The sequence below is a fragment of the Ovis canadensis genome, chromosome 3 (assembly GCF_042477335.2).
Source record: "Ovis canadensis isolate MfBH-ARS-UI-01 breed Bighorn chromosome 3, ARS-UI_OviCan_v2, whole genome shotgun sequence".
Taxonomy (NCBI): domain Eukaryota; kingdom Metazoa; phylum Chordata; class Mammalia; order Artiodactyla; family Bovidae; genus Ovis; species Ovis canadensis.
Window position 1 is genome coordinate 92,081,368 of NC_091247.1, and position 12,879 is coordinate 92,094,246.

The window sequence follows — 12,879 nt, forward strand, 5'->3', positions numbered from 1 at the left end:
TCTGAGTGACATCTTGAGGATTGCAGTTTCTTCAGGAGATTTTGGGCCTAAACTGAGAATCACCTTTTCCTTACCAACATCTTTCCTAGCTCCCCCAATCCTCCTAACACCTCAGATAGCAAGTAAGATACACCCCACCATAGGTTAATTTTCTTACCTGTAATAGAATTTTATCAAAATAAATATTTTGCAATATGGCACACATTCCTTGGCCTGCGAGTTTTTGATGGGAAACAGGTAGAGCTCTGGTGTCTCAGTCTTTGAGTGTTTGACCCTTAATCGAGCAATGAGTAGCTCTTAATTTTCTAGGTGTGTAGGTTACATATATGTATTCTTTTTACTTAGAGTTTCCTGTCTGTGAGTATGTGTGTGGTGGGAAAAGTTTTGTTCTGATAAATCTGGGAGAATAGAGAAAATGGAGAGTTTTGGAATTAAGATCATAGAGATGTTTGAGATAAAATGAGAATTCGTCAATTTTAATCTTGATGTTTAAGATAAAGGGATTGTAAAGATTTAAGCTACAAGTTAGCCCCATTCTTTTCTTTAGCCTATAGTGCAAAGAACACATAATTACGTTTCTTTGTTTTTGGGAATGACTTCTACTTGAATAGGAACAGAGAAAGCTTATTATTACACTGAGTTCTTCTCAACAAGATGCCTTTCTTCTCTGCCATGGGTGAAATCTGGCAATAGCTTTATCTGAATAATTCTTTGTAGTGATATGTTGGATTTTCAGACTTTATACTGTTATGTAGTTTTATTAAAGTTGTAGGCAAGTTGAGGATGTGTTTGAGATTTTATTTAATAGCTGGAATGTTTAAAATGCAATTAATGTAGCTGTTGAAAACCTGTGTTCTAGCCATTGTGAATACAGAGGTGATTTTAAGCGTAGTCAGTTCGTTTATTGCAGATAATTAGTAACTGGTATTTCCAGGTATTGAACATAGTTCTTTTAAAGCCATTTCAACAGAAAGACAGAGATAAGGAACTGAACTTAATTGAGAAGCAAGTCATTAGGTACACTAGTTTGCTAGTGCTGCCATAACAAAATATCATAAACTAGGTGATTGGAACAACAGAAATTTATTTTCTCCTCATCCTGGATGCTGGAGAAGTCCAAGATGAAGGTGTTGACAGGGTTGGTTTCTTATGAGGCCCCTTCCTTGGCTTGCATATGGCTGTCTTCCTGATGTCTCTTCACGTGGTCAGTTACCATTTTGTATGTGTGCACCTTTGGTGTCTCCTCCTCTTCTTGTCAAGACACCAGTCATATTGAATTCAGGCCTCACTATAATGACTTCACTTTAACTTAACCACCTCTTCAAAGACCTTATCTCCAAATAGATTCCATTTTAAGGTACGGGGCGGGGCGGACTTTACGTATGATACTAAGGGAACACAGTTTAGCATGTAACAGTAGGTGATGAAATCAAGGAAAACAGTATTACACATAATTTTAAAAAATTACTTTTTTTTTTTCTTTTTATTTAATAAAGTTTGTGTAGAAGTGCAATTGTCCTGTGTTTTTTGTTGTATATCTCCTAGCCGGAGAATTTTCATCCTTGGGCCTTCTCATCATGTGCCCCTTTCTCGATGTGCACTTTCCAGTGTGGATATATATAGAACACCTCTGTATGACCTTCGTATTGACCAAAAGAGTAAGTATATAGAACTCTTACAGCTTGTAAACAAAGTTTTTAAAAATAGGAATTATGAGTTTATTTTAAATTAAAAGTATTACTTTTGTAATATTTCAATTTTAAAAATAAAATTTGTGTAAACTAAGAAAATCTTCCATATGCCTAAAAGACAACTGCAGTTTTTCTGCCAAGCCACAAAAATCTGTAGATTCACTAGTCTCTGAACTGTAGTGGTTATATTTATAATCAGGGAAGTACCATGTACTCATCGTACCATCAGAAAAGAAATTGGTACCCACAACAACTTTCTGAAAGATTTTGAGCAGGTTAGTCTTCCTCTGTGTATAACAAATCCCTCACTGTAAATGGATAATGAGGATAATGATTTTATTTCCTTGTTTATGGTTTTTATGGGAAAAAATGAGCCTGTAGTTGTGAAGCTCAGCAAGAAGAGTGCTACATAAATCTTAAGTGTATTTTATTTATAAAACATACCTGTTATTTTCATTTTTAAAATAAGATTCCAGGCATCACATTTTTTATTTAGTTGTGTCCCATTTTGTACACTGAATGTGTAAAGTAAAATTTTTCTGATTTTTAATGGCATTTTTGGAGGAATGGGTAAACATAATTTTAAAAATGCCAAACAGTACGGAAACTACTATAACAAACCCTCATGTACTTATCATTCACACTTGACTCAGACTTTCCCCTCATCTGAACTCACTTTACATTCCCACATTGCCAAAAGTAGCCACATTCATGAACTTAGCGTATATCCTTCCAGTTCATGAAATTATATTTTAATTATGTTGAGTGTTTATTGTTTTAAGAAATTTTGCAGCAAATTCTTTTGTAGAATAAAAGAAGCTGTTTGCAAAGGAAATGGTCACCTCTTTCTAAACTTTAGGCTTAAATTTTCATAATTTCGGGGTCTATAGAGTATTAGCATTTTGTTGTTAGGATATAGCTTATTAACAAAACTGGAATATTTCTAACCTTACTCCCTGGAATGGCTTTAGGGTATGTAATTTTTAAATTTTTAAAATGCTTTTAAAATTTTTATTTTTTCTTCCAGTTTTATTGAGATATAATTGACATATGACATTATAAGTTTTAAAGTGACACAGTAATTTGACTTTTCATATATCATGAAATGATAAGTTTAGTGAATGTAATCTCATATAGATATAAAATTAAAGAATCAAAATAATATTTTTCCCTTGTGATGAGAACTCTTAGGATTTACTCTCAACAGCTTTAATGTATAACATGCAGCAGTGTTCATTATATTTATCATGTTGTACATAACATCCCCAGTACTTACTGATTTTACTACTGAAGGTTTGTACCTTTTTACTACCTTCATCCACCCTCTGGGTCACACTTGATTTGTAAAACCTTGTTAGAGCATTCAGAAAATTTTGGTTTTGGATAGCCTAACAATGAGAATTTTTAATCAGATACAGTTTCATAGAAGAAAAGTCATATAGTTATTTGTTTCTTTCTTTGATATTGGTAAACCCATTTAAGGATGTAGTTATAAAAATGCTGGTTCTGTTCAATGATAAAATAAAAATATTCTTGTGTCTTTTTTGTATTAAATTCCATTATTTTCTTGCTATATAATGTTTTAAGTATAATTCATCTGAAGGGTCTGAATTGCTAAATCATTTTAAAAATTTAAGATTAAGGCATAGTCCTGTGGTAAATTTATATTCCAGTCTACCTGACAAGTTTAATTCTTAATGCTGAGGAAAATAACATTTTCAGTAGGAATTTTCTGTTCTTGGTATAACAAAACCTAAGGTGTAAAACAATAATCCTATACATTTTATTTAAAAATAAAACAAAACTCAAAAACTGTATTATTAAACCTCATGAGGAAGTAGACGGGGGGATTTTTCCATATTTCAGTAGGAGTTTTGATCAACCGTTCTTGTTAGTATCTACTGGTTGATTAAGGTCAAGGAAAACCTTAAACTTAGAGGTGATTTTAGATATAATGAAAGGACCTGATGATAATTTTAAATTATTATTTTTTATGTAACTATATAACATATGAAAATGCTGAGTAAATCATTACGTGTCTGACTGTTTTGTCTTATATAAGAAGCTAGTTGTTTTTTCCTTTTTTTAAAACTAAAGCCAAAGGAGAATATTACGTGATACTTTTGTCTCTTGCCAAAGCATGTAGTTTTGTGTTACTGGGTAGTCTCACAGGATAAGGATATACATTAATACATTTGTTTTACTATATTTTGAAACCTCTAGTTTACGGAGAACTATGGAAGACAGGAATGTTTGAACGCATGTCTCTGCAGACAGATGAAGATGAACACAGTATTGAAATGCATTTGCCTTATACAGCTAAAGCCATGGAAAGGTATACTAATTAATATAAGAAATCCCAGAGAAATCATGGATATTAATTTCTTTGGAATTATTTTAACTAGGGTAAGATGATCACTAGGATAAAGAGACTTAAAAATTCTTGTTACAGTGGAATAAAGAATTTGAGATTAGATTTTTCTGAATGTGGATTGAAGTTGGTTTTGAGTAGTTTGGCTATGAAGGTTAAATGTATGAAGTGGCATGGTTGTTTCATTAGGTAGAAATATTAACAAGAAAACCCATGTGTCTGTGTGTTTGTATGTTATTGGTTTGCCTGTTATCTTATTCATTATATATTTATTTATCTCAGAATAACAATTATATTCTTTCATGGTATAGTGCTCCAAGTAAGTAGTCATAAAATTTTAGATTTGGGAGTAACTTTGGAGGTAATTTATTTCAGCCCTTATCAAAGTATGTGAATCTCTATTATAAAAGCAATTATTATGTAGTAATATACAATAAGTGAGATAATCTATATATAACATAGATCTCTTATAAAAGAGATCTCTGTTATAAAAAATGCTGACTTGGTACCTGCTAAGAGGTCTTTGAGGATAGCATGCTCACTAGACTATAAGTAGAGTGAAGACAGGGACATTTTGTTTTCCACTTTTACCCCAGTGCCTAGCACAGTGCCTGTCACATAGTAGTCATTATTTTGGTAAAATGAAAGAATTGTTTTAAGACCTTTCTTTCTTCTTTAGGGCAATATTCAAATTAGAACATTTTTCTTTTGAAGGTCACGTTTCTGTAATTTTTTCAACCATTTCCTTTATATGGACTTAACATTCCATATGTTTTTAGTTTGATTAGTTCTAAATAGGGTGAGATTATTCCTTCTCTGGTCCTCATTACTGTATTCTCTTAGGAAAATAAGTGGTATGTCTTAGGTTTACAGTAAATATTTGTTAATTAAATGTGTTAATGAAGTATGAGATTAACAATTTTTATGCTGATATGGCTTACTTACTATTGTCTGATATATTTGTGGTCAGCTGAAACCCCAAGGGTTTTTTATACTGTTAAACTAGATTATTTTCTCCTTTTGTGCTTCAGTGGTTGATTTCTTTTTAACCCTAAAAGTGAATGTCTCTTCAATTAATTTTGTTTAATTTTTTCATGTTGGTTTTATTCTATTATTGCAGTTTTGGGAGTTATTTCCAGTCTTAATTCTGTTATCAAAGTATTATTTATTTCTCTCAGTCTTACGTTGTCCACATCTTTTCACAAAAATAACTATAAGGGATTACATAGCTGAAGAAGTTTGCAAAAATAGAGTGATATTAAATTGTAAGCAGTATAATTTTAGGTTGTGAAAGTTGCTCAGTCGTGTCCGATTCTTTGCGACCCCATAGAATTCTCCAGGAATTCTCCAGGCCAGAACACTGAAGTGGGTAGCCTTTCTCTTCTCCAAGGGATCTTCCCAACCCAGGGATCGAACCCAGGTCTCTCGCATTGCAGGCAGATTCTTTACCAGCTGAGCCACAAGGGAAGCCCAAGAATACTGGAGTAGGTAGCCTTTTCCTTCTCCAGCGGATCTTCCTGACCCAGGAATGGAACCAGGATCTCCTGCGTTGCAGGTGGATTCTTTACCAATTTTAGGTTATTTGTGTTTTAATACATTCTAATTCTTCAGAAAATTTTAAAGCAGTATAGCCTGTTTACTTTTTGAAATGCTAGTGTCATCAGAGCATCCCATTCTTCAACTGCAACAGGACAGTAAAAAACTTTTGTTCCTGGCTAAAATGTTATTTCAAAAGTAAAACAGGTGTAAATGTGGAAATGTAGGAAAATAGAAATTTGAAACCAGTGAACAAAATTTATGTTTTTAATTTCCTCCCTATTAAAAAACATTGAATTACCACTTTTAAGTATATCACTTCTCAGGAAAACCTTCCTTATCTCTCAGATTATGTTGCTGCTGCTGCTAAGTCGCTTCAGTCGTGTCTGACTCTGTGCAACCCCATAGACAGCAGCCCACCAGGCTCCCTGGTCCCTGGGATTCTCCAGGCAAGAACAGTGGAGAGGGTTGCCATTTCCTTCTCCAGTGCATGGAAGTGAAAAGTGAAAGTGAAGTCGCTCAGACGTGTCCGACTCTTAGGGACCTCATGGACTGCAGCCTACCAGGCTCCTTCGTCCGTGTGATTTTCCAGGCAAGAGTACTGGAGTGGGGTGCTGTTAGGATCCCTAATACTGACTCTTTCAAAAGCATCTAGTACTTTTCCTTTGTAACCTTTGCTGCAAGCACTGCTTGTGTCACCTAGCTTACCATTACCTGTATCAGTTTCCTTTACTGAATAACAAATTGCCTCAAAACTTATGACTTAAAATCATAACTGTTTTTATTGCTCACAATTTTGGGGTCAGGAGTTTGAGTAGGGAACACCTTGCTCTGGTCCACAAGACACTGACTGAGATGACTGGAGTAGGCCTTGAGGATCCAAGATGACTTTAGTGCTCACTTTTACTTGAGATACCTCATTTGTTCTCTATGGCCTGTTTTTTTTTTAATCAGCCAGGGCTTTTGTATCTTTTTGGCCTGTCTCTAGAAGGATGGTCTGGATTTCTTTACATGGTGATTCTGGGTAACAGAACAAAACCAGATATTTCTTGGCTTATTAAGGACTAGGCCTAAAACTGCATATCATGATTTCCACTGCATTTTGTTTGCCAAAGGAGAAATAGATGCTACCTCTTGATGGGAGGAGTAGCATATGTGTACAGAAGTAGGAGGGATTGTTGGCAGGCATCTTTGTTGATGGATTACCACAGTTCTTCCTGTGGTAGACAATTCATGTTTCTCCAACATGGAGGACATCTCCTAAGATGCCCAGAAATCTCATCCAGTTATGACATCAGGTTCAAAGTTCATTATTTTATCATCTGAATTTGGTTGGGATGTGGATGAGGCTCCTTGAATGCAGCTCTTTTTGATTTGGATACCTGTGAACTAGGAAGGCAAGTTTCCCCATTGTCCGCCCCACCCCTCCCCACCCCCTGCAATATACTTAGTATGTGGTTTTGAGACAAAGACAGTTAATCACATTGGAGGGTGGAAAAATGAAAAGCATGTAGTAGTCTCTGTTCTAAAGCAGTTCTGAAATCTAACCAGGAAACAGAAAATGTCCTTGATTATGGCTTGGTTCTATCTTTTGATAGTGGTTTCATAATTCATTACAGATGGTTCCTGATTTATGCTGGCTCCACTTAGGATTTTTTGGCTTTTTGATGGTGTGAAAGTGATACATAATTAAGTAGAAACTGTACTTTGAATTTTGATCTTTTCCCAGGCTAGCAATATGTATGATACTCTCTCATGTTTCTAGGCAGTGGCAGGGATTCGCAGCTCCCAGTCAGCCATGTGATCAAGAAGGTGAACACCCAATACACTTAAAAAGCCTTTTGTACTCAGACAACAATTCTGTTTTTCATTTTCAGTACAGTATTCAATAAGTTGGGCTTCCCGGGTAGCTCAGCTGGTAAAGAATCCTCCTGCAGTGCAGGAGACCTGAGTTTGATCCTTGGGTTGGGAAGATCCCCTGGAGGAGGGCATGGCAACCCACTCCAGTATTCTTGCCTGGAGAATCCCCGTGGACAGAGAAGCCTGGTGGGCTATAGTCCATGGGGTCGCAAAGAGTCAGACATGACTGAGCGACTAAGCATAGCACATTCAATAAATTACATGAGAGATTCAGAACTTTATTATAAAATAACACTTTGTTTTAGATAATTTTGCCCATCTGCAAGCTATTGAAAATGTTGTAAGCACACTTAAGGTAGGCTAGGCTAAGCTATGATATTTAGTAGGTTAGGTGTAGTAAATGTATTTTCAACTTATAATGGATTTATTTAGACTTAACCCCATTGTAAGCTGAGGAAGATCTGTATTATTCTTAGCTCTTGGCTGGGTCCTTTTGGCTCTTGGCTCTGTTCTTTTAGTCCTATTTACTTTTCCATAAGAAATGGGCTTTGTTTGCATCTGAGTAGCAGTTTTATTCTGCTGTATGTGACAGTTAAAAGCCTAAAGGCCTCTTTTCATTTGAAATAGTGTTTTATTTTAGTACAAACTGATAGAACTCCGTTAACTACATTGTGGATTTTCTATATATAAGATTAAAAGTACATTCCATTAGACAAAAGTCACATCCACAGTTCTTACTGTGACAAGATTCTCTCCACTTTCTTGCTGAGACAGGATTCTCTCTACTTTCTTACTGAGACAGGATTCTCTCCACTTTGGAGCCCAAGTTCAGTTCAGTTCAGTCGCTCAGTCGTGTCCGATTCTTTGCGATCCCATGAATCGCAGCACGCCAGGCCTCCCTGTCCATCACCAACTCCCGGAGTTCACTCAGATTCACGTCCATCGAGTCCGTGATGCCATCCAGCCATCTCATCCTCTGTCGTCCCCTTCTCCTCCTGCCCCCAATCCCTCCCAGCATCAGAGTCTTTTCCAATGAGTCAACTCTTCGCATGAGGTGGCCAAAGTACTGGAGTTTCAGCTTTAGCATCATTCCTTCCAAAGAAATCCCGGGGCTGATCTCCTTCAGGATGGACTGGTTGGATCTCCTTGCAGTCCAAGGGACTCTCAAGAGTCTTCTCCAACACCGCAGTTCAAAAGCATCAATTCTTCGGCGCTCAGCCTTCTTCACAGTCCAACTCTCACATCCCGTGTAATTTCTTAGAAGCCGTTTTACCTTGAGAGAATATGCAAGCATGGTCTGAAGTCTTCCTGTGGTCCTAACACAGGCTTTTACAGATGTGGTTTCGATTTGATGATTCTGAGCCCATGTTCTTGGTAGTACTCTGTGTTTGGTCTTTGTCCTTAGGCTGTTTGCTTGACAGTGTTTGGTTCTCTGTAGAGGCTAGTGATGAGAAACAGTTATTTTCTAACCAAGAAACTCTTAGTTAGAAATATTTCTTTTAAATTCTGCGTATAGTTAGTTCTTTAGCTCATGTTTTTCTTCTTGCATCTCCTCATATTTGGCTGTGAAGAAGCCATTGACACTTTGAATATTTTGTTGGGGAATCTTAGTTACATTTATAGATGCTCTAATCTTCTAAGTTTTGTCGTGTGACAGTTTTATGCTAATTATTTTCTGCCAGGAAATAATACGGATAACCCTTCTTCTAGCAGTGTCCTTACTGCCTGTCTACTTTCAGGCTCCTTGTTGCCCTTTCACCTTCAACCTGTCTCTTGTCCCCAAAGCCAATATTATATTTTCTAGGTGTCTCTTTTAGTAATGCACTTTCCAGGCACCCAGTTTTGGTCTCGGTTATCAGTTGTAGCATGGCATATCACCTTAAAGTACTTATTTTGTTTTCTTATGATTCTTTGGGCTAGAAATTTGTGTTCAGGGATGAGTGGCAACCAATCATTTCCATTTCATTTGCTGTCAGGTAAGATAGGTTGACTTAGGCTAGAGGTTCCAGGGTGCTCTCACTTTCTGTCTGGGGCTTAATGCAGGTTGTCTACTAGGCACCTTAGTTCTCATCTTGGTCCTGTCTCCACTTGTTACTTTTCTTCAGGGCCTTTCTCTACACGTGGTTTCCCTTTCCTGCTGATCTATCCTGAAGTACATGGCAATTCAGTGTAGCAAGAAAGTAAGTAGAAATTTTAGGTCTCTTAATCTTTAGGCTTGCAAGTGGCACAGTATTACTTGTGCCGTATTTTACTTGACAATGCAAACTGGAAGACTGGATTCAAGGGGAGGGAAAAATTGTACCTAATGGGAGGAATGGCATGAGCATTCAGAGGTGGGAGGAATTTTGTTGATTGTGTTTGTAGATAGCCTACCACGGTAGCACTGCAGTTAAATAGCCTTTTGGGAGGTTATGTATGCATGTATATCTGTCTGCTTCCCTTCTCTCCTTTCCCCTAACCTGTCCCCTACTCCAGGGCAGCTGGTCTACTCTGCATATTCTGTACCCATCTCAGTATCTGGCACAAACAGGATCTCATCAATTAATTGTTGAATAAATTAATAGCAATCTATTAATACTTTCATTAAATATTTCCCAAAAATGAGGTCATAGTTTTTTAATTAGCTGCTTTTTATGTCATGAACCTATTTACATGTTTTTTTAAAAAGCTCCTTTTAATTGGGTATACATAGGACTTTCCAGTATATGACTATGTAGTACTTCAGTTGCCTAATTTTAAAACTTTTCCCTCAGTTTTCACTATTATGAAAATTATGATGGGCTAAAAAATTAAATATCTAAGTGTATTATTTATAATTCTCTTATATTAAGCAGATTTAAAAGTGATATTCATTAGAGCTTTCTTTAAAAAAAAAAAAAGACTAATATAGAGGAGAAAACAAAATGACCCATAAAGTCCTTGCTAAGTTAAATCTGTCCTTTTAAAAAATGGGTGTACATGATTTAAAAGCATACACAATGAGCAGTGAAACCCTCTTTTATTCTCCTCAGCAGTGTTTACTGGCAGTGAAGATTATTATGGAAATGCTAAAATATATGTATGCATATATAAGTTTGTGTGTGTGTGTGTTTGTGTGTGTGTGTGTATGTATATATATATATAAGACTTATACATACACATTTTTGTGTAATTAAATAATAATCTCATATTAAGAGGAGGTCTTATTTTAAGCATTTTATTCTGATCCTTTTTTCCATATATTATCTTTACTGTCAAAATTAATAATTTTTAATATTATATATGATTGCATTTAAGAGATATTTTTAAGTTGGGATATGTAGAAATCATCTATCTTGAAAAAGCTATTTACTCTTAAAATTTGGAGAAGTAAAAGGCAACTTACTCTGGTATTCTTGTCTGGAAAATCTCATGGATGGAGGAGCCTGGTAGGCTACATACAGTCCATGGGGTCGCAAAGAGTCGGACACGACTGAGTGACTAACACACTCTTAAAATTAACAACATGCTGCCACTTCTTTTTCTTTGCATTTTACTCTGTTATCTTTCCCGCCTTTTATTCCTTTCTCTGTATTATTCTCATTTATTCTTTGTTTACAGTTTAAAATTTTAATTGATTTTGGGTCACTGTAAAATATATTCTTTGTGACATAGAAGTCTATGAATACTGATAAATGTCGATTTCTAAATATGCAACACCATCAAGATATAGAACAATTCCTTTGCCTCAGTTTTAGTCCTTTTTTTGTTCAGAAAAATGTGCAAAGTAAATAGTACAATTCTTTAGTGACTTTTGAAGTGTTTGAGAAATATGGCCCTGTAAAAATACTTACGTTCACTGTAAAAATATTATATTTTTAGCCATATAGTAGTTTTTGTTACTGCTAATATTTTTGTAACATGGACAGCTTGAAAGCACAGTACACTGTATTTAAATCTTTCATCTTAGATTTTAGGTTCAAGGCAATCTTAGAAATTCACTGTGGTTAGGATTTGACAACTTCAGTACTTATACCATTATATATATTTAAAAAAATATTGATTTTGTATAGTTTATCCAGATTGTTAAGCCTAACTCTTATAATTTCTTGTGTTTATTCTTATTAATTATATTTTTGAGTTCCCTGAGTGAGAAAACTACTATCAAATACCAAATGCCTTGTATGGCATTAATTACTAATAACTGAACTTTTTCCTGTTCTTAATATCTTATATTAGTATAATGTATTTGTTAAAATTGAGGAACCAGTATTGATACATGATTATTAAATAAAGTTCATAGTTTAATTAGGATTCACTCTTTTGTGTTAGTATAGTCTTTGGCTTTGCCAAATGCTTCATTTCATGTCTCTCAACCTTTAATAGTCCCATGTAGAGTAGTTTTACTGTCCTAAAAATCCCCTGTGTTCTACCTATTCATCTTCTCTCTTCACTCCACCTCCATCTGACGCCTGGTAACTACTGATCTTTTTATTGTCCTCATAGCCATATAGTTTCTGGAATATCGTGTAGTTGGAATCATGTAATACGTAGCTTTTTCAGGTTGACTTTTTGAGCTTAGTAATATATTATCAAAATTCCTCCAAGTCTTTTTATGGCTTGGTAGCTTGTTTTCCTTTGTTGTTGAATAATAGCCCATTTTATGGCTGTGTTAGTTTTTCCACTCACCTATTAAAAGAGTATTGATATCATTGGATTCAGTTCAGTTCAGTGGCCCAGTCATGTCTGACTCTTAGCAACCCCATGAACCGCAGCACACCAGCCCTCCCTGTCCATCAGCAACTCCCGGGGTCCACCCAAACCCATGTCCATTGAGTCGGTGATGCCATCCAACCATCTCATCCTCTGTTGTCCCCTTCTCCTCCTGCCTTCAGTCTTTCCCAGCATTAGGGTCTTCTCAAATGAGTCAGTGCTTCGCATCAGGTGGCCAAAGTATTGGAGATTCAGCTTCAACATCAGTCCTTCCAATGAACACCCAGGACTGATGTCCTTTAGGATGGACTGGTTGGCTCTCCTCACAGTCCAAGGGATTCTCAAGAGTCTTCTCCATCACCCCAGTTAGAAACCATTAATTCTTCAGTGCTCAGCTTTCTTTATAGACCAACTCTCACATCCATGCATGACTACTGGAAAAACCACAGACTTGACTAGAGGGACCTTTGTTGACCAAGTAATGTCTCTGCTTTTTAATATGCTGTCTAGGTTGGTCATAACGTTCCTTCCAAGGAGTAAGCATCTTTTCATTTCATGGCTGCAGTCACCATCTGCAGTGATTTTGGAGCCCCAAAAGATAAAGTCAGCCACTGTTTCTGCTGTTTCCCCACCTGTTTGCCATGAAATGATTGGACCCAATGCCATGATCTTAGTTTTTGAATGTTGAGTTTGAAATCAGATTTTTCACTCTCCTCTTCCACTTTCATCAAGAGGCTCTTTAGTTCTTCT

The 12,879-nt window shown here is 36.0% G+C and overlaps 1 protein-coding gene across 4 annotated transcripts in view; it reads left to right on the forward strand.

Annotated features, from left to right (window-relative positions):
- MEMO1 (mediator of cell motility 1) overlaps positions 1 to 12,879 on the forward strand; it is a 111,328-nt gene that overhangs the window by 66,615 nt on the left and 31,834 nt on the right. For 3 of the 4 annotated variants that reach the window (XR_011255753.1, XM_069583627.1, XM_069583626.1), the window contains exons 5-6: positions 1,546 to 1,658; positions 3,915 to 4,026. The exons of the other annotated variant lie outside the window; for it this stretch is intronic. Coding sequence is in view for 2 of the 3 variants with exons in the window: in XM_069583627.1 (XP_069439728.1) it covers positions 1,546 to 1,658; positions 3,915 to 4,026 (225 nt within the window). In the remaining variant the exon portion in view is untranslated. The remainder of the gene's footprint in view (positions 1 to 1,545; positions 1,659 to 3,914; positions 4,027 to 12,879) is intronic. 4 annotated transcript variants of the gene reach the window in all.